This window comes from Cebidichthys violaceus, unplaced genomic scaffold (assembly GCF_023349555.1).
Source record: "Cebidichthys violaceus isolate CVI_PGR_0920_01 unplaced genomic scaffold, fCebVio1.0.p SCAF_19, whole genome shotgun sequence".
Taxonomy (NCBI): Eukaryota; Metazoa; Chordata; class Actinopteri; order Perciformes; family Stichaeidae; genus Cebidichthys; species Cebidichthys violaceus.
In genome coordinates, this window is record NW_027176361.1 from 11,847,774 (window position 1) to 11,874,768 (window position 26,995).

The following is a 26,995-nucleotide window of genomic DNA, read 5'->3' on the forward strand; positions in this document are numbered from 1 at the left end:
CCTCCGGCGACTCATTTAGAAATGAAAGTGGAAAGACTCACCTGTGAACCGGAGCCGGAGGGACAGCAGGTGGATGGAGTGGATAGGTGTCCGTCCCCTCTTCTCTCGTCCGGTGTCTCGGCGCCCTTGTTGCTGTTTCTCATACACTTTTCTCACAGTATCCTTTCATCTCGTTCTCTTCTTAATTCAGCCCTTTTCTTTTGGCATTTCCAGTGCCGGTGGAGTGTTTGAAAGTCTCATATGGAAACTCGTTGACCCAGAAGGGAAGGAGCTTTAAAGCTATTGTCCACATCCTGCAGGTCGCATCTGTATTATAACCCACGGATACATTGTCAGATATGAGGCCCGGTGTAGATGTCAAGAACACTGTATGTTGCCCTTTAGGAGGAAGACATTGTAGCACAATGATTGAGTTGTTTTTCTTCTGCCCCTTATGAGTACCTTTTGCTACAGCAGACTGTTTGAGTTTTAAATGTGACATGGAATCACATTACTGAGCGTAATGGGGAAAGTGGAGGAACACACTAGAGGTCCTCTCTTCGTCGGGTCCAAATGATATCAAGTCTAATCGGGTCAGGAAAGTGTCCCTTTCTATTGCCATGGGTCTGAGATGTGTGTGCCAATCCGTGTAGCGCCAAAGTGCTTCACTGCTTTCATCAACCTGGTTTCCAGCAGCAGCAGGACGCTGTTTCACAGTAAACAAATCCACCGTTCACTACCTGCTCAGCAGCAGACAGCAGACAGTCAGAGAGCAGCTGGTGAACAGAGTGGAGCGTTTAGCAGCTACAGAGACAGATATCGTTCTTGGTGGAGACCAAAACCAGAGCCGATAGGGGAGTGAACATTTAGGTATGTTCACCAGGTTGTTCTAGATATTTAAAATAATCCCAATATTAATCTGTGTTTGCTTTATGGCCCTTTCAACCAAAACAAAAATTCTTTCAACAATCTTCCAATTTCTAAGAAAAAGAAAAACATTTGGAGTGATAAAACTCATGAAACCTTTTTTAACACTGACACTCTCGTCTATCCAATCATTAACAGATATCTGTGTTTGTTATACAATACAGTCAATTTGAAATATTTCTACTCAGAAGACTCAAAGTCAATGTAGAGTACCACTCGTACTTTAGTTGTCAGCATTTTTAAGTCCACCTTCCTGAAAGTTGGGCGGTCCTAAAAATGACTATATATGGCATCGCCAAAACCTGAAAATGCTACAATGTGAACAACAAATCCGTTGGAATCAGCATCGTTATTTCATGTTAGCGTAGCGTTCCTCTTGCCAGTTGTTAGCAGCTGGTTGGCAGCGCTGTGCTGCTTAGCTAAATAATATTACGGAGGTTCCATTCAGTGGCATTATGGTGCATTCAAGCTCCGAATAGTATGAATGGGTATTGGCTCAACGGTAAATTACAATTTTATCATGATGTGTTTGAATAGAATCTCATAAAATCTAGTCTTTGGCAAGAAACGTGAATAAATACAGTTACTCGTTGGAGATGTTTTCACAGCAACATAAAATAGATATTTGAGATGAATTATGAGTGGTTTAACTTCCTAACACTATAAACAGCTTATAATACATCATTAAAACTACTCATGCCCCCTCAACATTTTTTATCAAAGCAAATAATAATAAAAATACAATCATTTATCTTCATTTCTCCATTTTGGGAAAGTGAAACACCTCAGCTACTTGCGTCCTGACAAAGTAAATAACGGAAATGAGGATTCAAAGGGTTAAAACCAAAGCTGGTCCAGCATCAGCCTTCCAAGCAAAGTGCTGTCAGCCGAGCTTGCTGCCCGCTCACCTACCATCACTGCTGAATGGAAAATGTGTTTATCTCTGAGGGTTTGGTAGCAGCGAGTCATGCAGCTCTCTGTGAGCGGCACACGTTATTGTTCAGTAAATATGTTCAAGGCAAATGTAGTGTGTTAGGATAAAGCAAACAGGCCAAAGGACAGCGCAGATATTTTCATATTAGCCTGAATGCAGAAGGTTCTGTCAATTTCTCACACTTAGTTCCTCTAACAGGCTCTTTATTTCTAAATGGCTTTGGAGGAGCGGCGTTCACGGCGCCCGGCTCCAGGTGAATATTAAATAGGTAAACTCTGGAGCTTTTCAGCCGAGATGAAAAATAAAAGTTGCAAACAAGAGCCCTCCATTACTCATATCAGCATTCATCCAGCGCACCCACGTCCATTTCCAAAAACATTTCATGCTGCGGAAAAATGATGCAAGACGGCAAGCGCTGTGAGTGGGGAGCGACTCACTTCTTAGCTGATAAATTACCCTTTAATTAAGCGTGCATCGTAACTTCTTCTTTCATGGTGCTCAGGTAGCTGAGTGCACAAACGGAAAGCACCTTGGAGTGGAGGCCAATTTTTATAATTTTATGTTTATTTTTTGTATTATACATTCAATTTGATTTTTGTACAGTACTCATCCCATTCACTTCTGTCACCTGGAAGTCACCCAAAGTACAATGTGACTCTGGTTTAGACAATAAGTTGCATTAGTTATTTTGTCCTTAGCTCGTCGTCTCTAGTTGGGTATATTTGTAGCTTCTTCTCAATTCTGAGATTGTTTTCTCAGAACCATTAGTATAATGGTATAATAAGGAATTTCCATTTCCCTTAAAGGAGGCATCTGGCTGTGAAGCGGCCCAGTGAAATATGCCGCGCTGAGCCACGGACAGAGTGGAATATCCAAGAGAGGAGGCAAGAAAAAGTATCCCTCTTTGGCTCCAATGGATTTGATTTATATGGAAATTATTTTGAATGAAATTATACTTTGGACTCCCGTGTTTTGAGGTAAAGTTGTTGTGATGATTGAGGTTTGAACTCGAGTACAACGCTGGCATGATAAACTGACTTTACAATGGAGCTGCAAATCAATATGTGGTCACACAACATCAGTAAAATGTCCCCGTTTCTTGTAAATAATGTTAGATAATATGCTAATGATGAACATAGATCAGACTTTGTCCTTCGTAGGACTCAGGGACACTCTCCCGCTTTTCCTTTTAATCTTTGTTGCTGAGGACTTCTAAAGCCTGAGATATCCCAACCCAGTTGTGATGAGCAATGGAGCCGCTCTTTATTTGATGGAATCCCCACTTAGCCGCCAGCTGTGTTTGATGTCGTTTAAATGTCACGGCAGTGGTGGTGGGTTGTGTCTGGTGGCACATTAGTTGGGAGTGTAAAGCCTTTGGTACACTGATTTCATATTCAACTTTGGTGTATTCTCAAAGGTTGAGAAAGGTTTAATGCCATAGTCACTGTACCAGAGGTCGGTCTGTCCACAGTAGAAAGGTGGAGTTACAGTGAAGGAAACAATGTCCCAGTGAGCTGTTACATCATAAAAAAATAGTAATTTACAAGGTAAATGAGAAACTGTTTCTACAACCACAAAGAAATGAGATGGCATGTTAGTTCTCTAAACTAATCAGGGAAGAGAGAGACAGATTAAGATATATCGTACGATCAATAACGTAAAAATGATCGAGGTCATGTCCATTTATCGTACGATAAGTCAATAACGTAAAAATGATCGAGGTCATGTCCATTTATCGTACGATAAGTCAATAACGTAAAAATTATCGAGGTCATGTCCATATATTGTACGATAAGTCAATAACATAAAAATGATCGAGGTCATGTCCATATATCGTACGATAACTCAATAACGTAAAAATGATCGAGGTCATGTCCATTTATCGTACGATAAGTCAATAACGTAAAAATTATTGAGGTCATGTCCATATATCGTACGATAAGTCAATAACGTAAAAATGATCGAGGTCATGTCCATTTATCGTACGATAAGTCAATAACGTAAAAATGATCGAGGTCATGTCCATATATCATACGATAAGTCATTAACGGAAAAATTATCGAGGTCATGTCCATATATCGTACAATAAGTCAATAACGTAAAAATGATCGAGGTCATGTCCACATATCGTACGATAAGTCAATAACGTAAAAATGATCGAGGTCATGTCCATATATCGTACGATAAGTCAATAACGTAAAAATGGTCGAGGTCATGTCCATATATCGTACGATAAGTCAATAACGTAAAAATGATCGAGGTCATGTCCATATATCGTACGATAAGTCAATAACGTAAAAATGATCGAGGTCATGTCCATTTATCGTACGATAAGTCAATAACGTAAAAATGATCGAGGTCATGTCCATTTATCGTACGATAAGTCAATAACGTAAAAATGATCGAGGTCATGTCCATTTATCGTACGATAAGTCAATAACGTAAAAATGATCGAGGTCATGTCCATATATGGAGGAGTCCGTCTCCCCAGCTGTGGACTGGACTGCAGTTATGTGCGGTCAGAGCAGAGAGACAGAAAGGACTCATCACAAGAAGACAAACTTTTGTGCGAATTAACTCTTCTAGCAATGTACTCTAATCTTTATTCCATCGCAGCTTTGTGAGGATTTAATCAGTGATACATTCTCTTTCAGAGACATGTCCCTGAACTCTCCTTTCCTCCATCACTGATTGTGGCTTCTCTTCTCTTCCGTCCTCGGCATCGATGTCATCTACGAGACAGAAAGTTGCTCAGACTGGGAATGCCTGTGCTGCCACTTGTTTTTACAGCTGAGGCCAAATTAATGTTCATTATAAATGTGAGTGACGAATTTGCATACGGAAACGAAAAGCATGGCGCTCGTTGGCATCGGAATCAAAGAAAAAGCCTTCCAGAAATACAACCTCGCCCATGCTTTAGTAAGAAAGCCGTGCTGTGCGGTCCTTTTTGTTCCACACAAATATCCAGCTGTGCCATCACAATAACACACATTTCTGAACTCCTTCTCAGATGGATTTGGTAGCAATTAAGCAGGCCATTAGTTTTTTTTGTTGTTGTTGTTGTTTGTTGCATGGGAAAATGTTGAATGTGACTTGATAGACTGGATCTGGGTGCTGTGATGCATGTGATTAGCCTGGATACCATGTCTGTCACAGCGTGAGGTGGCTTCAGAGCCAGCAGATTCTGACAAACATCAACAAGCTCACAAGCTGGAATCAGAGCAGCCTCAGCTGCTGAATCACATCTGACGTTCCGTTGTTTTAGCTCACTTCAAGTTCAACTTTTCCTTTAGTCTGAAGGAACAAAGGGAGGCATTTTTAAACACTGTATCACTGGCAAATCAATGGTGGTACACGGTTGTATATATAGCATTATAAAGAAGAGCGCTAGAGGGTGGATAGGTCAGACTGGTTAGATAGTAGGGGTGTGTATGGCACAGGTTTATTTTGAACAACACACAGCTCGGTTCAAAGCCCGTTAGATGTGATTCACTTTAGCTCAGATTAAAAGGGATTTGATGTTTGTTCATAAATAAAATGAGATCTCAGTAAATACACTTAAAATACAATCAGTTTGGGCTGGGAAATATGGAGGAATTCAAAATTCACAATATTATTGGAGCAAATACCTTGACATCGATATTGCCATAATAATGTAGGGTTGACCATTAGTGCTTTCATAAAATATTAACACAATGACATTTTTGATAATTTATCTTCACTAAGTGGGTAAAAGCAAATAATAATAAACAAGAACAGTAATTCAGAACATTCCATCACTTTACTGTAATGCAGCCTTTAAAAGAAAACACATTACGATAACCAAAATCATAATAAGACTCATTTTATGATAAACTCGTGTTTACAATGTTACTGAGCTGATAAATCAAGTGAGACGTCGGGTCATTTTCTCATAGACTTCTATACAACCCGACCACTTATCAACCTACAGTTCAGCTGTTCACGTTGTCTGGTGCTGCATTATACAACGACATACCGTCTGTCAAAATAAAATGTATCGATGTATTTAGATTTATGAATTGGTAAAATAATATGAATGTATTCATCTTTAGCAGGATCAGGATCACGTTGAATTGATTTTCTAGTGTGTATCGGTTGACCTCAGATATCCATACAGATATTACTATATCCATATGTTACTGTGAGAGCTACTCCTCATCAAGCAAAGAAGCATTTGAGGCGTTCCAAAAACACGACGGACTCTCCGTCGTGTTTTTTTTAATCACAGTTCTTCCCAGGAACGGCTGCCTTCTGTTATCATTACATGAGCATTCAAAGACACCAAAAAGGTTGTGATGGGTACTCTGTTGTACCGATACTTTGATGCTCCCATCGCTTTTTTCAGCACGACAGATAATTGGAAACTGTCGACACCCCACTTTGGCTCAGTGGGGGATTGAAGGGAACAGTAATAAGTACCTTGCTGTATGTAACCCCCCCCCCACCTCTCCACACTCCTCTCCTCTGCCTCTCAGAACAGGACTTGTTTAATTTTAGCAGCTTTGACAAGCATTTGACATAGATTAATTATAGAGGCTCTTCGTGTCATTTAACGAGTTGCGTACGACACATTCACGGAGCACAGGAGGTTATTCAGGGCGCCCTTTCTTCTTCTCCGAAATCAACTTCATTCCCAGCGACCCACAGCCGCCGCTGCCTCGGCTCCCGTCCTCTTCCTCTTCCTCCGTCCTCCTCCGCCCTCCTTCGCCCTCGCTCTCCGAGCTCTCTCAGGTCTCAGACGTGATTGCCTCCTCCTGTAAAGCTCCATCCACTCGCACCTTTCCTGGCCCCCTCTCCACGCTGCCTGACTGATCGGGAGAAATTGCACCGGAGACGACTAGCTCCTTCAACAATTTCATGGCCTAGTTTCACTCGGATAAGAAAAAAACGTGAAGGAAGGAAGTAGTGAATGGTTCACAGTCAGTCATCACTGAGACTGGGAAGCTCCATCCTGGAACCTTTTTCCTCTTTTATTTACTTTTCAGTTTTCGGGTGTTAGCAGTGAATTAGCTTCCTCAATAGACATGATGGCACTGACAAAACCTGCGTTACATCTACTGTTCATCTACTGTTCATAAATGCTACTAACCTGTTAGGGTCACAACTGGATCGGTTCTTTTCTCAGCTTCGGTTGATTTGATCAAAATCCTAGAATCAATCACATTCAGTTAAAGTTTCAGGTGCAGTCAGTGGTGAGGAGTCTCCTTTGCAAAAGGATGAAACTTAAATAAACAGATTTTACTGTAGGTGAAATACAGGTTAAAAAGCTACAACTAGGTTCATTTATTGTCATTGTACAACAGGGTTGCGCAACAAATGCAGTTTGTATTCCTGTTTTGCTCCATAAGAAACACACACACACACACACACACACACACACACACACACACACACACACACAAAAACCCTGAATTATACGTGGTTGGAAGATGAATTTTGGAGTCTCAGGAAACAAGCTACTCTGGTGGTAAGGTAGCTGATACGTCTGTATCCATTGCCAGAGGCAGTAGGTTCAACAGGAGTGGCTTGGATGGGTATGACCACATTTTATTTTACTCCAATATCACTGATGCTCTGTAGAAACAAGTACCAGTTGTGTTCGCCCACTGTGGAGCCCTCCTGTCCTGTGCCGCACACGTTTCAGTTTGTAATGTTTCCGCTCAGGAGGAAAAGTAAAAAAAAGCACATCCCTCGTCACTCTGGAGGCAGAGGGAGCCATTGTTTAATATCTACGCGTTAAAGTTATCTTGTACACAAACGTGGGTGTTTTGGGTTGACTGAAAACTGCTGAGACAGTCCATGCAGTCCTTCAGTACTCCTGCCAATAAAGGCTGAAACAGGTTTCACTTTATGTATTGTTACAACCAACCAATCAATGTCAAGTGACATCCTTCCCCCACATCATTTTCACTCACCACTGAAGCTGTGGTAGCTGTCGGCTGTAGCTAGGTGGCTAGCTCGCTAGGTCAGAAGATGGTCTGCTCATGTTTAATTCAACCTACACAGCTGTGATTGACTTGTGGTTAACGAGCACACCGCACCTATTTGAACTGCTGAACAGACGCAGACGGGGTTCAGAGGTCTGGAGTCTGCTTCTGAGGGATTTCTTTAGGAATGAAAAACAGAATCTACCAACATCCTTTTCAAGGTTTCTGGGTGTTGACGCCCATATCGAAAGGTACATCACGGCTCTTATTCCCAGTGTTGGGAAATCTACTTTTAAAGTAGCAGTTTAGTTACGTTTTGCAGTGACATGCTAGTTGTTTAACATTCATGTTCACAGTGGGATTCAGTAGTTAGATTACTTTTGTGTCTTTGTGTAATGAAACTACTGAAACTACATTTTAGGCCATAAAAGGAAAGGCACATTCTTTATAGTATCATTGATTTTCTCCTCTAATTAAAGCCTCTTTGACCAGCCCTTCTTGTTCTATTGATGCGTTCATCAGGCAGCCACCGCCACACACTTGACCTTTCACCTTTGTGTTGTGCCTGTGTGAATGAAGGGCCGGGCGTTGTCAGTGCTCACACAGAGACGGCGTTTTCTTCGTAGCTTCAGTTAACCAAACTGTATTTCTCCCTAGGGTGGCTTTGCTGTAGCTTATAACAGCACAATATAGCAGCTTCATGTGTGTTCTTGTGTCATTAAATGGGCACACGTTAAATACCACTAAACAACTGTTGCCTGGCATCCTGTAATGCCTGAGATGAGCTGTAATAGAGTATAGTTATTATCACTGTGGCAACCACAGTCACATCAAAGATCTGAAGAGCGCATACATCATCACCTCTTTGTATGTTTGCGGTTCATCACCCTGGACGATAATCGCTGCCTCTCAGGAGGAGAGGGAGGACCGTCTCCTCATATTCTTAGCATGTAGATTAGAGACGCTTTGATCCATCTAATAAGCCCTCCTCTGGCCCAGGCTCGGAGCTCCATCTGATGCACGGAAAGCTGCCATCTTCATCCCTTTCCACGTCTATCCACAGCCCCAAGCCGATAAGCATCAGTGGCACGACCCAATTCAACACTGTTCCTTTCTTGCGCTGTCTCTTTAGCTCCCTCTTTTTTCTTTTCCGGCTGTTTCTCACTATCGATTTTGTCTTTTCCCGTCTCCCCTTCCGTTTCTCTTTCGCCATCTGCGAGTGTCTCTCCAACTGTCTCTTTTCATCAAGTGAGCCACTTGAACGGGACTTTTTCTAGCTTCTTATCCGGTGACTGCTCCAACTCTCCACCCGCCTTCTTCACCCCAGCCCATTTTTCATCTTCCACCTTATCCTCTAGGATGTGGTATGCTAACTTAATCCAAATTGACTGACAGTGAAACATGATCAAACATGTCACTACACACGGTTTAAATTTGCGTGCGCTTGATGCAGCTTTACGTCGTTCGTTCGTTTGCTCTTTAAGCCAGTGGGGGTGCAGGATGAAGATTAAAGCTGTCTGAACTGTAACCTCGAGGAATCGGCAGTAGCAGCCCAAATCACTCAGAGCACAAACACCAGTGGCTGCTGTGAAAGATCGACAAATGTGGCTGAGGGAATGTGAGGCTCTGGAAGCCGTTTGATCAGTAAATGTGTTGATACCCCCACAACAAACTCGGTAAGCAGAGCTTCTAAACCAATCATTTTGACGAATGGACTCTGAGATGGTAGGCCGGAGATATGAAGAAAGGCAGTGAAGTGGAAAAGGAAATGGAGATGCTTTTCCACAAGTCAAAAGAAACATATTCTGAGCTCAAAAATCCTGCAGGAAATCTGATGAAGAGTTCTATTTCTTAGCCTCTTCTGTTCCCTCCAGGTTGAGGCTTCATAGCGGGAACCTCCGCCTGAAGGCCTCGGCGTGCTTCAAACCAACTAGGTCGTGTGACAGTTGTCAGACCACAGCTGAAAGAAAAGTGTTGAAACCGATTTCTAACGGCCAACCTTGAAAGTGGGGTCCAAATAGACGTCTGGGGACATGGACTTTGACAGCCATTGGGGTGTAGCCAGGAGGCCGTCACTGCAGGCTGTTAGACGACGCTTCGTTTGAAGATCGAATGCAGTGCAGTTGGCTGCTCGGAGTGGGCCGATTGCTTGACCCCCCCCGGGAGTGTCGCTTGCCCTGAGTGCCGCTGCTTAGTTTCTTAATGTTGAACGTGTCTCTTTTGGACGGAGTACCTTACTTTATAGTTAGATACTGAGGCCCTTAGAACCTCTCTGCTTTGTATGACACCTCAAGGCCAAAGTATTCCTACCACCATCAAACACGGGGTGGAAAATGGGGCAAGACGATCGGATCCTGTAGATATGAGGATAACGGCACGCACTTTCAGACATGCTTGTCCATGCACTAAGTGATTGAGGCAGTTATGTAAAGAATGCAAGAAGAGAGCTTGAGAGAGAAGTTCAGACCCCGGGTACTATCGCAGCTCAGCACGCCCTCATTGGAAAGGAATCTGCGATGCTGTAAGATGATCCAGTGAGCACTTTGTTTGAAGCATACCGAGGCCTTTAAGACCTCTCCTTGTCCAATTTACTGCCTCCTTGACAGTTCACACTTCCCTACCTTGCTCCTTCCTCTATGTAAACCCTCATATTCTTACTGCTAGCTGTCACCAGTGCTCTCCCTCTTCACTTTGTCTCCCTTTTTTTTTTTCTCACTTCCCTCTCCCCACCCGCTGTGACTCCGCCGTGACCTATCGAACTCCTTCAGCTGGAGCCGGGGAAGTTTCTCAACGGAAGCAGCTGAAAACGAAGCGAGAGAAGTGGGGGGTGCATCTGCTGAGCATGTGTTATGTTGGAATGACACTTTTAATGATGTGGGAAAGAATGGTCTTGAATTCACAATGGGGTGTTTTGTTTGGAGCCTTGCTCATAGATGGGAGGGAGATAGGAGAGTGAATACAGATAAGACCTGTGTTCTCTCACTTAATCCCACTTGAGGGTTATATTGTACACTACATTTAGTTTTGACATTTAGTCATTGGAACTCCTATTTCCTTTCACAACCCTGAAACTTGTGTGAAGAGGAAGTTCTAAATCGGTGTGTAGGAGCTCCTGATATGAACGAGACAGTTTGTGTTAACGGTGCATGTGCACAGCAGCGCACACTGATCAGGGATTGATCTACATCAGTCTCTGCCTGAGCAACCTTTTGGCCAAACAAAAGCGATTCTGCCCTAGATATCTCTATTTTAATGTCACTGCTATGGCTTTGTACAATATCTGGGTTTAACAAGTACGATAGCAGTAATGTTAGACTAGAGTTAAAAGAATACCGCAGCTTTTGTCACTCACCGCGTTACCTTGGACACCAGAAGGGAACTATGCCTCCACGGGGAACGGAGAAAGTAGGCCCCTGACGAATTGAACCAAATGGAGTCGAGGTTTATCAACACTGTATCCAAATCAAAAATACTGTGAATAAAATGTAACTTTAACCCCGGACCTCATTTACTTCAATTCATCAAGAAGAATCTGTTCATCAATTCTCCTTTTCAAGAATTCAAGGTCAGGCTTTAAGGTGCAGTTAGTGAGGTTGACACTCTGCTAGATGAGGTTCAGAACCTCTTCACTCTCATTCATAGATGATAGAATGGTGACTTCAGGTGCTCAGTGATGCAGTGCTTGAAAAACAAGATAAAAACAGGAGTCAATGCCGATGTAAAAGGATAATATTTCAGTTTAAGAGGAATGATTTCCTTGTTGACGAACATAAACTTCAGAGCACAGACGCTGCTGCATCACCCGATGTGTAGCTAGTGCTGCGGTAACACCGGGTGAAGGGTTCACATGTCTTCGGGTGCCGTAGGTGTCAATCTTTCCGTTTCACAGACACGATTGACAGCAGCAGCTCATTGGAGGTTAAACATCTCCAATTTGGGAATCGGTTTACCTGCGATTACGCTCGTCTACAGGATTCAAATGGGACAAGACGGCGGCTGCTGGGCACTGACAGAACACACGGTGTGTGCACCGGACGGTTCACGCGCTCGTAGTGGAATCAAACCCCCCCCCCCCCCCCCCCCCCCCGCCGAGCTCCTAGCACGCTACAACACTGTCTGTGTCTTTGATAGTGTCATAGGAACAGCTGGCATGCAGTGTCACTTCACATCACGCTGACTGACACACAGGCCCACTCTGCCTCTTCTTCTGTCTCAGTGGACACAAGTGTGATCATTTCATGGTGCTTGTAAAGAGTTTATGGTGTTTCAGGCTCTTGTCAGCTGTGGTGCTGCAGCACCCTGGTTGTGGAAAACAATGTAAAACAGGTCCAATGCTAGTGCTATCGCTAGCGCCAGTGATGGCACAGCTGAGTGCAACCGCTACACTGCGCCCAGAGATTTACTGTTGTTCTTGCCGGTGTGTTTGGCTAACCGCTAACAGTACACAACCAGCTGTACCTCGCCGCCTCACTGCTTGGTGAATTTCATTTTGTTTTTGGTAAGATGATTCGGCGTGTCTTATATGACATATGATGTCCCGCATTCATCACTGCTTGTCTTTGAGTTAATTAAGGGTGTTTTACGAAGCCTTATAATAGAGCTCGTGTTTCTCGTAATCTAAACCGCATGGACAGGTTGTAGTGAAATATATCTCCATGTTGTTCATATGACAGTTATTAATTCTAGACCCAGAACAGAGAAGAAGACATGTCTATTTCCAGTTATTTGATCCACAGATGTCCTGAGAGCTCTGGGTGTGTATGCTTCCTAGAGGATGCCCTCTGACCTTTTCTCTGGCATCACCATATTTGGATAACATGTCCTCCTATTGGCCCGTCGGACAGTGTCACCCTCACATTAGTAGAGGTTTGTCTTCTGTCACTGACTCCCATCTCAAGTGAAAACAAACCTGCTCCTGCTTTAGTTTACTGACAGCATCTCACAGATTGGAACCTTCAAGTCCTGGGGCCAGACGCATGGATTCATGCAGACACATTATTTTTTTGTCAGATTCATAAAGCAGCATGTGATCTGGGTCTGTTTTATGAATCTCAATCATTGTGATCTCATCACTCCCACAGGTCGTTATAAATGGATGTAGAAACGCCCTCAAACATCCGTTTCTATATCGACATGTATATAAACTCGCATCGCATCGGCAAAGCTCTCCACGGTGCCAGAGGATCTGTCTTCATGCACAGCTGTGGCCGTTTAGCGTCATCATCGCTGCCGTCGATTCTCAATCATCATTATAATTAAACGTCAGAAGGATGATCAATGACTCATTTTCAGCCTGCAAAAATAACACAATCAAAAAAAAATGTTTCCTGTCTCTCAACTCCTTCAATCTCCTCCTCCTCCTCCTTCTCATCATCATCATCATCACCATCACCATCACCCACAGCTGTCTCAGCTCAAACCGCCTGTACGCTGGTCTGAAGTCTGCCAGAGGTGCTCACTGTTCCTCCATCAATACCACTTTATGTGTGACGAGCAGCTGTACACATCATTTACACATCTGGCCCCCGCAGTTATTTTCCACCATTGTCCCCAGAGGCTCTACTAATATCTCACCTGTTATTATATTATTTAGCATATACTTAACAAGGAGCCTCAGTACAGACATCTCATATTCGCTATTCAGAAGTGAATTGGTGGCCCAGTAAAGAGCGCTCTGATGCTCTATTTTTCCACTGTAGAATTTCTCACTTGATACATATTTTGGTCACAGTTCATCCTGAGACAAGCAGGTTGAGGTCTTCACCCAGAGAGGGAAGAACTTGTGGTTTGAGGCTCATTTCAGCTGCAAATGTGAACTCACAGGGTCCGAATAGTGAAACCTTCAGAATTTGGCGTATGAACACCACAGCCACTAAAGGGACTCAGTAATGCTGCGTACATTTGTTTTGTTCCTCACCATTCATCGTCCTGTTTCTCACTGTTTCACTTGTTTTCTATATGTGCCGTTAAGAACATATGTTTTGTCCGTCATGTGCCTTAGAAAATGAATTTGTTACTATTTTGATATATAGTTTGATTCATATATTTCATATTTTTTCCAGATTCAAAATTTGTGATATTTGCTGCTTTTCCCGTTGATCAAATTCTATCACTTTGGGACTTTTACGAGGACAACCTGCTACTGACATCGACTCGGGCTCTGACATGTTGTGACGGCTATTGTTTCACATCTTTTGATATTTTGCCAAACGTAAATCAAATAACCGAGGAAGCCATCTGCAGATTAGTCAATATGTGACAAAAGTATGTAGCTGCAGTCCTAATCAGAACGTGGTGAACATGTATTCCCATGTCTCTGAATACCAGAGGAGCATTTCCTCTGGAACACATTTCGGGGAATAGATACGTCAAATGCATTTATTTTCTGCCTGTGGGCGACTTGCAGCCCGTGTTACCTGCTGGCTGAACACTCTGCGCTGTGATTCTTTTAAATGCACTTTAAGCAAAGCGTTCCTGTGAGCTCATCTGCTGCTGTGATCTGATCCCATCTCTCTTCTCAACCCGTAGGAGGAGCACCCAGTCAGAGGGGAAATAGCGCTCTCGTCCGATGACCTCCAGCTGGTGTTACAAGTGGAACGTAATCAGTGAGTACTCCTTCTCTCGTACCCATAACAACCTGTCTTCCACCCGAGGAGAAGAAGTCATTGGGAGACAGAGAATGCAGAGTGAGGGCGACATCAAGAAGCTCTGCCTCTTCTCTCTCAGCTCTGACGAAATGTTTCCGCGCTCTTGAAAGCGCGTTGAGGATTGAATGGACGACTGCAGCAGTGATAACAGCATGAAGCAACAAGGGTTGAGCTCCTATTGGAAAGAGTCAGCAGGCGGCTGTAGGGAGCGCTGACGCTGAAATAGAAAGCTAATGTTCCGTTCAACCCATTATTTGACGGTCATGCTCGTCCCTGACCGTTAAAGTTTAGTTCTCCACCGACGGGATTGGAGGCTTTTCATGTTTGCCTCCAGAGAGATAAATAGGACGCGGCGCTTGACTTCTTTGTAACGGGAGCAGGGGATGTGTGAGTGACGCGCAGAGAGGAGCTAATCAGAACAAGCGGTGAGTTCCGCGGAGGGAGCGGGGGAACAGGGTTCAAGGCCAGCAGAGGTTACGATGTTCCTGTGATAACATCGAGCCGGAGACGTGCCCAGACTCCCAAGAGAGCGCCGGGAGGCGGAGAGAACGTGTCCGAACAGCGGAGATGCCGGACCAGACAGAGCCTGTTACAGCGGGCATGTGAGGATTTCATTTAGTGAGAATAATTAAGTGTAGAATTGTATATGTCTTGTGAGGAGCGCAGCCCAGAATCTAAATGGACTCCCTCGTATGAGTTGCTCTGCACCTCGACTCTAGAGAGATGGAACGCTAACGATTTTTTTTGTTTTTGTTTTAATTAGTGTTTGGAAATTGTCAGAGAAATGATGAAAACCTAACAGCGAATTCATGTTTCTAAATCATGTGATCTTCAGTGTATTGAACCCAAACAGAATATTACATACAGTATGACTGCACTGCAGACAGATAACAAGTCAATGGATCAAAAGGTCACACAGCACCTTTTTATTTCACAATATTTAAAAGAACTGATCCGTAGGTGAGATCCTAAACCTGGCACACCTCAGGTGAAGAGGTCCACGTTATTTCTGTCTGATACAGTGTGTGTTTGTCTACCAAACTGATACCAGGATCAGAAATACCTCTGATACAGCTGAAGTACTGGATACAGTATCTGAGTCTCTGCATCGATCCAATATCACGCTAAATATTTATCAGCTCATTTACAACATATCCTCATAGCAAAAGTCCCACCCAGTTTTTGTGCGTTTTAATGAAACAACTTGTGTTTAGACATCCACCCCCCCACCCCCACCGTCCCCCATCTCACCGTCCCACCCAGTGTGTGCTTTTGCAGTCTTCATATATCCTCATTCATGATTATTACTGCCGTCTTCAAGCCGAGAATTCGCTGATTTCGCCATCGCCATCTTGAATTACAGCCGTCGCCATGTGGCGTTTGTTCGCAACCGATGAATGGAAGTTACCATGAAGTATGTGGAATGCGGAGGAGGATAAGGATGTTTATTGTCATCGTAAAAATGTACATCTATATATATATATATATCTCTTCTGGCTCATGAGTGATACAACTCTGGTTGTGGCAGCGACCTGTCAATCACAAAGTAGCCCCGCCCTTAAGCTTACCCTGCTTCATGGTCTGTTTGACTCTAAAGGGACCATCATTTACTAAAGGAACATCATGCTGTACTGAATAAATCAAGTGAGTCATTTTCTCATAGACTTCTATACAACCAGAGGAGTCGCCCCCTGCTGGTCGGTAGAGAGAATGCAAGTTTTAAGACTTTTCAGCATCGGCTTCACTCGTCAGAACCGGAGGTTGCCGCCTGGTTTTGCTGTTGGTTTGTTTGTTGCCTCGATGAGTCAGTCAAAGGCAGCGCACACACACACACTCTGGTTGCATAGGATTTCAGTTGCTTGGAAACAGATTGATGACTTGGAGCGAGAGGAGACAAATGGAGGGACAGACACGGACAGTTAGGTAAGGCGCACAGAAAAACAAGAAGCACTGAGACAATGGTGGCACACATGGAGCAGACAGGCAGTGATGAATGAACCGGTGATAGGCCGGTCCGCTGAGTCTGGAACAGAGCAGCCACACTGTCACCAGCCAGTTGGCTCATTGTGGACTGATTTTAAACCAGCAGTCCCAGTGAAGTTTGGTCCAGAGAATGTAGGTCAGAGGAAGAGGGACGCATTCTGATGGAGTTACTGGGAGCGCTACTGGAAACTGAGTTTATTTTATGGACAGGACCTCCTCCAGTGGGACGGGACTGGAACACGGCCAGCACGTTTGAAGGCCAACATCATCACGTTCACACTCATGAACGCAGCAACAGATATATGTGGTCATCATAAAACGAGACGGATGTAAAAACAAAGATCAGATTCAAACGAGACAGAAAGTGTGTTATAATAAAACGAGAGTCTTTATTACAACAAAGCATGTCGTTAAAAAGACAAAACATACTCTTATAATGATAAATCTCGTCATCACTTGTTACAAACAGAAATAAACAACAAATCAAAGTGACTCACCATTAGGAGAACAAAATACCTCATAATATATTAAGGTATGTTGTTATAAAGAGGAAAATATATTTTTACATCCACAAAAGTATCCTCTTATCTCAACAAAGTATCTTATTAGAAAAAAAATCCATATAAAGGGAAAGCATTACAATTACAACATCAGAATAAAAGGATCGTCTCATTCTAGCAGTACAAGTAAATAGTTCTAATATACATCATATGTAGTAATATATGTTGCAACAAACTGTATCTCTGTATCTGTTCTGAAGATAATACAGACTTCATGTCCCCTCAAGGACAGGACACATTATTTTATTATTATTATAGGTGAATCTCTCGTTAAAAGTCACTGAAGTGGTGCTACACATTCAGGACGCTGCATTCAGAGTCAGGAGGAGGTCTGTGCCTTCAGCATAATCTTCTGTGACTCCGCCTCTCTCTGCTGCAGAGGAAACAGGTGACTCATGTGTGAAGAGTGCTCAACCAAACTGGTGGAGTGGTCTCACGAAGTGTGACTCCTTCACTTCAAGTGGCTTAAACAGACACCAGGGAGAAGGAGGACAGATGGAAGGAGAATAGTTGGAGCGCGGTATGTGTGTGTGTGTGTGTGTGTGTGTGTGTGTGTGTGTGTGTGTGTGTGTGTGTGGGATGCCAGCTGACATAAGGCCCGACATGATAAAACAAAATGGTACAAATAAATGCATTGATGTAGATTTATTGAATTTGTATTTATTAGGAGAAGAATTAATCGCCCACCAACAACTAATACACAAACAATAGAGTATCTTCAAAATTAACAGGAACTACAATTCAAGTGTGCATTTCTTTAATGCAGCAACAAATTGGTGAAATCTAACCCATGAATTAAAATGCCAGTATATATCATATATACAGCACATAAACATAGAACTGAATTAAATGTAGATGTTCCGCGTCGCTCTCCTGTGCATTCTCTCTCTGACCAATCAGCGCTCTGCAGTGTTTTTACCTTCTAGCGCCGGCTCGGCTCGCTTGGAACCTCGACCGAGGTGGTGCCAAAAAAAGTACCGGGTACCATCCAGAACTTTTCACAATGGAAAAGCAAAACAGAATGTGGGTCCTTCAGTACTTCTCTAGTCAGGGATCCATCCAAAGGGGACGACACGACTGAGAACCGTGCTACACAATCACATCAATATGATATGAGAATTAATGTTAGACATAACTAATGTAGTGTTTGATTCCTGTAAAGCAAGTAAAACAATCATATGGATGAACAATCTGAGTTCATCTGCATCTATTAATCCAGACTAATAATCTATAACAATACTGCGCATACATCAACAACAACCACTTCCTTATTGTCAGTTAATTATTGTGTTACTGGGTAGAAACTTGACTTCTATCAAACTCAAACATTTAGGTACAATAATACAGAGATTGGACGTTTTAAGGAGGTAGTGTTTTTCAAAACGTATCGATATTGCTTATTTAATTTATTTGGTTTCAATCATCATTTTCCTCTGAATTGATTCGCCAGCACCAGCTGCACGTTCTCTCTCTGTCTGAACACCCAGCGCTCACGTAGCTCCGCCTACCAGCGCTCATTAGCAGCACAGTCTCGCGCCTCATTTGTTTCTGGTTAAATGTGATCGTTATGCGGGATCGTCGCCGTCACGTGTCGCCTTCAGCGTGTCTCATTAATTACCCGGACAGTCGGCCCGCGGCGCCGGCTGGTCGACGCCCGGCGCCCTCTTCTGTGGCATTGGGCTCTAGGTCTCCTGGGGGAGCGCCCACCATAGTTTCACTACATACTGTGGGAAACAATAACCTAAAATGTTACACGCCCTCAATGTTTGTTTTCCCCTGGTATGGAAAATCCATGTTTTAAGTCATTAATTCCAGCATCGTGACAACAAGGAGGTCGTTGTTTCACTGCACATTCTGGATCCAGCCCTGAGATCTATCCTATCAGTCACTGCTTCATGTAAAGCAATGCCCTCATCCAGCAGGACGTCATCCCATAATAGCAACGAAAAAAACTATAATAAAAAAAAAAGAGAAATTTAGAAGTTGAGCAGTTTCCTCGTGTTAAATCAAGAAAAGCGTCTTCACCTTAGTGTCACCTTTGCTAATGTTACAGGAAACATTTGAGGTTTACACAGCTGTGTGTGTTTGTACAAAGCGAGGAAGAAGAAGTAAGCACACATGTGCATTATTAAAGAGAGCGTCAGCAGGCTAATCATCATGTATTAAATATTTAAAGCGTCAAAACAATTGGCCATATCATTCAATTAGCTCGCGCTGGCTGGTGGTGCTCAGCAGCTTTATCTCACACACTCTGCTCAGGATGTTGGCGTTGCACTTAAAGAGCACATTTAATTTTAATTGCAAATTTTCTGTTGAGGGCTACTGGATGAAGTGCAGCCTATCTCTATGTTAATGAAAGCCTTGATTACTCTGCCACCCTGCGATGATATGTGAGGAAATGGGCAGTGGGTGCCATCCATTGTACATAACGATGAGGCAGACCCCGGTTGAGCTAGATGTGCTGCCGTAGTCCAGGCGGCGGACCGGACAAGGTGTTAATGAGGAACCGGAGTCCTCTGAGAGTCCGACTTCACAAGGACCAGTTCAGAGGGAACGACGCCTTCTAAGCGCTCTCCTGGCTACAGCTTTTAGTATCCCGGTTCCTTCATCGACCCCCCCCCCCCCCAACCCCCCCCAAAAAAAAGTTTGTTTTTGAACTTGACTGCAGCCCCACAGTGTCTCCACTTTAATAATGATTCAAATCAATAATGAGCTTTGTTCTGTTAATCTGCTCTAATCCGGCTCGGGATGTCAGTTTAGACGATGACTGGCAGCTCCGAGGCGCCTGCGTCCCCCCCCCCCCGTCTTGCATGGAAAAATCCCGATCCTCCGATTCAGAGCAGATTTAGGATGAAGGGATGAGGGGTGAGAGAAGGAGGATGAGGAGGAGGAAGGGGGGGATTGACATACGAGTCAGAACCAGGAAATGAATTGTCCTTCAAAGGCCGTATGGAGTGTGGGAAAGACGGGGATTCTGCAGAGGGTTAGAGCAGCTCACAGGAAACAGAATAAACCTCCGTCAACAGTTAGTCCTGGAGGTCAAGGAGGAGAAGGAGATACAAGAACAGAGTGAGACAGAGAGCAGGTGGCGGTGTGGGGCTTGGCCTGCCAAAATCCCGTATACCCTGCAGACTCCGTAGTGCTTCCTGTCTGGCATGTGCTGAGGAAGTCCTGTTGGAGCAGCTGTGCAGCCCCGAAACATTATATATTTACTCCACATTTCCACATGGTTGCGTATCTGCAGAAACACACACACACACACACACACACACACTCCCTGACATGTGATGCGTGTTCGCCGGCGTCCCGTTCACCGCTGTGTCTGCATCCCTAAAGACGGCGTAGCCTCGTCTGTCAAAGTGTGACCTTCTGAAGCTGGAGTGTCTGAGACGGACCAGGACCCCGGCTCAGGCCTGCTGGGCTTTGTTGCCGTCTCTCATTTCACTTCACGCCTGAACCCCAGGACGACTGATGGCCGGCACAAATCACACTTCACACGCCTTTTTCCACGTCCTCAGACAGCAAAGTCATGCACCGCTACACAACTATACATTCGAAAGGTGCTTGAAACCATTCAAATGTCTCGGAGTATTTCTCTCATCTTCATTCAAAGCCTTTAGAGGTTTGTATCAGTCAGAATGAAGCTGCGTCCAGCGTTAGAAGAGAGAAATTGCTTTCTTGTTTTTGTTCTATTCACTCGGTGGATGTTTAACATGCCAGTACACAACCAGCACTGTAGGTTAATTGTTGAATTTGATTCAAACTGAGACAGAACAGCTGAGTAAGTCATTTGATGTCTCTTTTGTTTTAAATTTCATTCGTCACAACGTCTCTGCATGGCATTTACCAGATCCACTTTCTCTTCAAGCCCGTCTCGTTCCATTTGAAAAACATGCAGAGAGTCCAGCTGAAAGCCAGCTGGCCTTCTTTTGAACTCCCCAAATGTGTCGGCCTCTCTCGCGTTAAAGGGAAGATCCGCCTCCTTTAGTAAGGAAGTTCAGTCGGTGCTGATGGTGAATGTAGTCGATTCATTTCTGTACACCATTCAAACCGCTCACAGGAAGCGGACCATTTATGTCTCATCAGCAAATCGATTCAATTCAGCAAACGGACCTTTAGGTGTGAACCCGACCTGAGCCGGCTCCACCTCCGGATGAAGGCCATGAGACGATGTCGAAAGCTCGGCAAGAGCCGGACCTTTGAGCCGAGGTTATTCTCTCACACGCAGTTGTGTGATTCTTAGTCTCAGAGATCTCGATTCCTGCATTCAAAAAGGCTTGACGTACCGTCATATGGTGCTGTCAAGATGTCCCACAATGCACTGGTGTATTTTGCGATGGGTTACTCATGATATAAATCCAATAGTTGTGTATGTGGAGGTAGACGCTTTTTTTTACCTGTGATACCACTGGCAAGCCAGAAAGACCGACGTATATATTTGATCAATCATCGCTCCTTTTGTTTTCAACAGAAGCCATTAACCTTGATCCTGTGACAGGGGCTCAGGGAGCCGACGGCACACTTCACAGGTGGCTGATGGGCCGTGAGCAGGCGTTGAGGCCAATTAGAGCCGGTGTGACAAACACGGAGGTCGCTAGTTGTCCCAGAATGTCACCACGGCATGAAGTCAGGTGGAGGTGAGCTGTGAGCTGTGAGCTGTGCTTCAAGGTCCCTCTGTGGAGATCTGCAGGGTATTCTATAGAGCTGTGGTTCCCAGTCTTCTTTACATAGGGCCCCTTACTTATCTCAGAGAAGCTGGGCCCCCCCACATACTTTCTGACTGCATCACTACAAATTGTCGAACAAATCCTCAGTTTGCATGAAGTGATTCAACGTAGTAAAAAAAGTCTTTTATTTATTAAATCAACTTTCGAGTTTACTAAGCGAGTTCAGGAACACGCAATCTTTATTTCACGGGACGACCTGATTCACTATGAAAGTGTTGGAGCCACAACAGTTTTGTTGTTGTTAACGTGAATAAATGTAATTTATGGTGCGTTTATACAGCCTCACCTTGTGTGCAGCAGGCAGGAGAGAAAACAGGTTTTTTGATTTCATAAAAACGTGATTTAGAAACGTATGAATCACATGAAACAGGAAACCACTGGAGTCTTATTCTACAAACAACAATAATATCCAAAGAATGAGTCTTCAGCTGCTAGATGCTAGAACCTTCTTCACCAGCTAGTCTCCAGCTGTGTGTGTGTGTGTGTGTGTGTGTGTGTGTGCGTGTGTGTGTGTGTGTGTGTCTGCTGCTTGATGCTCAGCTAGTTCTGTAATGTGGGTCCATCAGAAACAGAAACAATGAGCTGAAATCAAGAGCTTAGATTAACTACCAACTCGGTGATAATTCTCTGCGGCCTTGTCACCGTGAGCGACACCTTTCACATCGACCACAACCATTTGATCCATTGTCAATATAGAAATATTGATTAGTGCAGCTATGATTCATACCATACGTCCCACAGCACTGCATGCATAAACATCTCGCTCTCCTCTCAGCCACTCGCTTGTTGTCTCAACTTGATTGAGTTGGGTTGTCTGCTGCAGTGTGTAATGGCGGCCCCTCATCGGGCCCCAGATGCTACCTCTGTTTTTCCAGATGCCTCTTAGAGGACCGGGGAGGGCCGCGCATAATCACATTAACTGCAGCGCTTCCATTGATTTTTTTTGTTTTTGCTGTTTTCTTTATTTTTTTTCTCCAGAAGCCATTAACTTATAGCTCTATCTCCGGCCCAGGAACTCTGTAATTACAATAGAAGTATTTGAATTGGTCCACAACAAAAGAGCCAGCAGTGTTGTGATGCAGCTACGGGAAACCTGGCCGCTGTAGTTTTCTTTGTCGTCTTATCGCCGCTGTTCCCGCTCCCAGCAGCACTCAGCGATGTGATGAATGTCCTCTCTCAGCCCCCCCCCCCCCCCCACCCCTCTGCTTTTTCTGTTTGTTTTGGCCTCGCTAGGTGTTGAGACCGTTTTCTTGGGTTTGCATAGCATTTCTCTCAGCCCCCTATAGCAGAACTCAAGTCCTGCTTGGCCTTAATTTCATTTAGGTCATGGTCGGCGTGATCCATCATGCAAGCTGTTGTGTGGATAGTGAGAGCTTCTGTAAAGAGAGATGATGTCTCATGTCTCTCCGTCATGTTTATCGGTTTATCAGCCCGACTCAACTGCTGCTGTTGTGAACGCTCCCTGGGGGGGGGGGGGGGGGGGCTCTGTGTGTACACGGTCAGCAGGAGTTCTTTGCAGACTGGATTTGGTCTGGGTATGTGTGAGTAATGACGAGTAAATAAAGGGAGGGGGTGATTAACAGCAGATGGCAATACTTAAGGTCTGAGACAGTGTGTGAGCAAGAGGAGGATGTGTGTGTGTGTGTGTGTGTGTGTGTGTGTGTTTCTGCGTGAGTCTTTTCCTGTCAGTAGGGCAATGGGTCTCTCTCCCCCTCCCTCCCCCCTCTCTCCCCTCCATGCTATCTACAGATACCTCCCTGCCAGCTCTTGGCAGTAGTTCGCTGTAGACGTAACCAGCAGCTGGCCGGGCTCTCGGGCTCTCGGGCTCTCGGGCTCTCGGGCTCTCGGGCTCTCGGGCTCTCGGGCTCGTTGTGCTGTTTCTGACGACCGATAAATAGTTCCTACAACGGAGCGCAAAGACATTAAGGAAGTGCAATCAGACCGAAGCAGTGCTCCTCTACTGCAAATGAGCACATTATTGGTGATCGTCTGGGGGAAATTCTTCTGGTACGTTGTTATCGTCGCGCGGTCACCTTGTGATGTACAGCGGTGTTCGCTGAGCTCATTACATCACTTCTCAGGTGATATCGATGTAATAGTCACGGTGACTGCTGGTGTTTGGGTTTTTATCATGTTTATAGCAATACGATATTATAATAGAAGTTCTCTGAGTGGCTTTGCTGTTTAATAAATAAACCCACCCGTGGGACAGTGGTTTAAGTTTCTTTCTAAACTACAACTAAGCTGCAGATATACTTTCCTTTACATACTTTCCTATAATCTACTGGAGGACTTCACTAGAGGACACGCCAGAAAACTCAGACCATATGGAGCTTCTGGGCTTGCATAATGTAAACAAGAAATATATTTGTATAAATATATTATTTGTGATGACTGGTGGACAAAGCCATGCCGTTTGTCCAACAGTTGCTGCCATGCACAGACGTAGCGGTCTCTGACTTTCCATTTATTTTTCAAGGTTGCCACGTCGACTGCTTCATCGCTGCTGATCCGCCCCCCCCAGCTATGCTCACTAACTTTTGTCACCGTGTAATGACACTGTGGCTCAGAGAGAGAGCGGGTCATCCTGCCGTCTGAAGATCCTCCATCCTGCATTTCAAAGTGTCCTCGGACGAGACACCGAACCCCCAAAATGCTCCTGAAAGCTGTGCCGTTGTCATGTGACGTGCAGCGCAACATGTGGTCAATAGATATAGTATAGAAAAAAACACTATGGTCCAGAAGAGGCAGGAAGATAGAATGAATAATAAATAAATACCAAACATGTCCACAAGGTAAAAACATCTCTCAACAGTCATTGCATTCATGCCCATGTACTCACATTTAAACTGTACTGCGGGGGATGGGTTGTGTGACTGATGACTGACAGGTCTTTCCTGTCTACAGATGTGCTGTAGAGGCCTCTCATTAAATCTGACTCCAGAGGTGTCGGATCACAAACAGTACAATTCATATTTTTAGTAATGGTCACATTTAGGACTGACAAACAATGTCATCCTGACAACAGATGAGAAAACTTAAGGCAGTATCAAATCTGTTTTGTCCTTGTTGACTTGTTGACTCTGCTCATCACACCCTGAAAAGCTTCCTGTTCTACAAATTCAAGGGGAACAGATAAGTGTAACTTCGATAAGCCATCGAAGTGGTAAAAAGTATAGCGGAAGCCAGAAGGTTGTTTGACCGAGAAAACTTAAATATGAGACAACTCCTGACACAGAGCAAGAACACACTGCAGACGCTGCAGACAAGAAATACCACATTTATGAGAAAAGAGCTGGAAAACCGACCGACAACGCCACGAATGAAAACTAACCTAAACGACCAAGAACAAGAATGATTATTGGAATAACGACCTCGACGATCCAACCAGCCTCTCAGAGATAAACAAAAGCATTAAAGCAGAGTCATCATTAAAGCAGTTCATGAGGAAAACAAACCGATGATAAAAACACAACGGCTCATTCAGAACAGAGTTATGCCGTCTGAATTCAACATTGATATTAATGAGTTGGCAACAACAGCTCTGCAGTCTTCTGCATCACCTGGGCTCACTGTAGGGGACCAGGAAGAACAGGACTTCTATATGCAGACTACCTGTGTCCCTTACAGCAAGTCTGTCCTTGTTGGAGAAAACGGCTTTAGGATGACCAAAAATTAAAAAAAGTCCTACTGCAGTCGAGCCACCTCCTATTAACCTCGTTATGACGCCACAGCTGCGGTTATTAGGGGTGTAATAACACACGTATTCATATTGAACCGTTCGGTACGAGGCTCACGGTTCCGTACGCATTACGGATCTATGTGCGAATGTCTATTTCATATTTAAATTTCCTTTAACAAACTTTCTCATGAGCTCTAGAGCTCTGCAGGCGTGACGTCATGGCTCAGAATGAATGCTGTAGAAGTTTCTAGACAGCAGAGATTATAGCTAAAAACAATGAAAAGATGACATTCGAAGAGATCGTTTGACCATTTTATGGATATGGACCAAACCAGGCTGAGATGACGCGCAAGTGAATATTAATTCGGCTATAGTTCTTTGTATACTGTGTTTAAAAAGTCATCTTTGCTTAACGTTGTCGAAGGACAGAGGTGTTCTCTTTTTTGACCGTGTCATCATTACTCATTTTGATCATTTTGTTAATAGCTGATGTTTTATTGTCATACAGCCATAATCATACATACTGTATGCTGCCTTAAGTCCTTTGGAAATGGAACTTATTAATGGACAAAGAGCTATCTGGAACTAACAGCTATGTCAGCGCTGCCAGAAGAAGAAGAATATATGAAGTCTGATGGGACGACTCAATGGGCTCCAAAATTAGTTTGGGGTTTTAAAGAAAAAATATATTTAGAAAATATGGCTACTTCTAAACCCATTTCCAAAACCATTGCTTCACTGCTTCCTTCCCCACAATCCCTAAGGCCCAAACACAAGGACCCAGCGTGAGCACACACACGGCCCTCTCTGAACCAGCGCACCACCAAACCCTGTCAGCCGCCTCAAACTGTCCTCAATGAAAAGCACAGGATCAGTTCTGCAACGAAAGCACAACATCCTCAAGAGCTAGAGAAGCCGTGACTATACACCCCCCCCCCCCCCCCCCCCCCATCTACACATCTACACCCACACACACACACACACACACACACACACACACACACACACTTAAACATGCCTCAGCCACTTTAACAAGGATCTGTTTCTAAAAGACAAGAAATAGGCCCATTACTACAAAATCAATGAAGACATGGAGTGACAACCAAAGACATGATTTGAGTACATTATTTCGTTGTAATGTTGGCCTTTGAAAAGAAGGCCCTGACAGCTCCGTTTACACTCTAATACATTTTTGGTGCTTTCTTCTTGTATGATCATTGATTGGCCTTGAGGAGAGCAACATCTCTTTGGAGCGGTTACCGGTTAATTGTCGGTTCACTATTGGGGATTTCAAAGCAATTTCAGGGTAAACTGCACACTGACTCACTTTGTGTTGTGTGGAAAGCACATTAAAAGATTTAAAAAAAGATTTAATACAGTCCCAGAAAACAGCCATCATGACTTACTCTGCTTATTTTTTGCAGTGTATGCATCACAGTAATCAAAGTACCTCGATTGAGTCTGTTTGAGCTGTTAAAGTCGAACACAGACAGAGCTTTATCTCCCAAAATGCTTTGCTTCTTGCCTTTTTTGAGGTGGTATCTGAGGATTCCAGTTTTTAGCCATGCTTCCAGCGTGGGTCCATGGATGACGTCTTATGAACTACAT

General features: G+C 44.0%; 1 protein-coding gene across 1 annotated transcript in view; it reads left to right on the forward strand.

Annotated features, from left to right (window-relative positions):
- The window catches only part of adam19a (ADAM metallopeptidase domain 19a), a 149,450-nt gene that overhangs the window by 47,553 nt on the left and 74,902 nt on the right, over positions 1 to 26,995 (forward strand). The window contains exon 3 of the mRNA XM_068713695.1: positions 14,317 to 14,393. Within this exon, the coding sequence (XP_068569796.1) occupies positions 14,317 to 14,393 (77 nt within the window). The remainder of the gene's footprint in view (positions 1 to 14,316; positions 14,394 to 26,995) is intronic.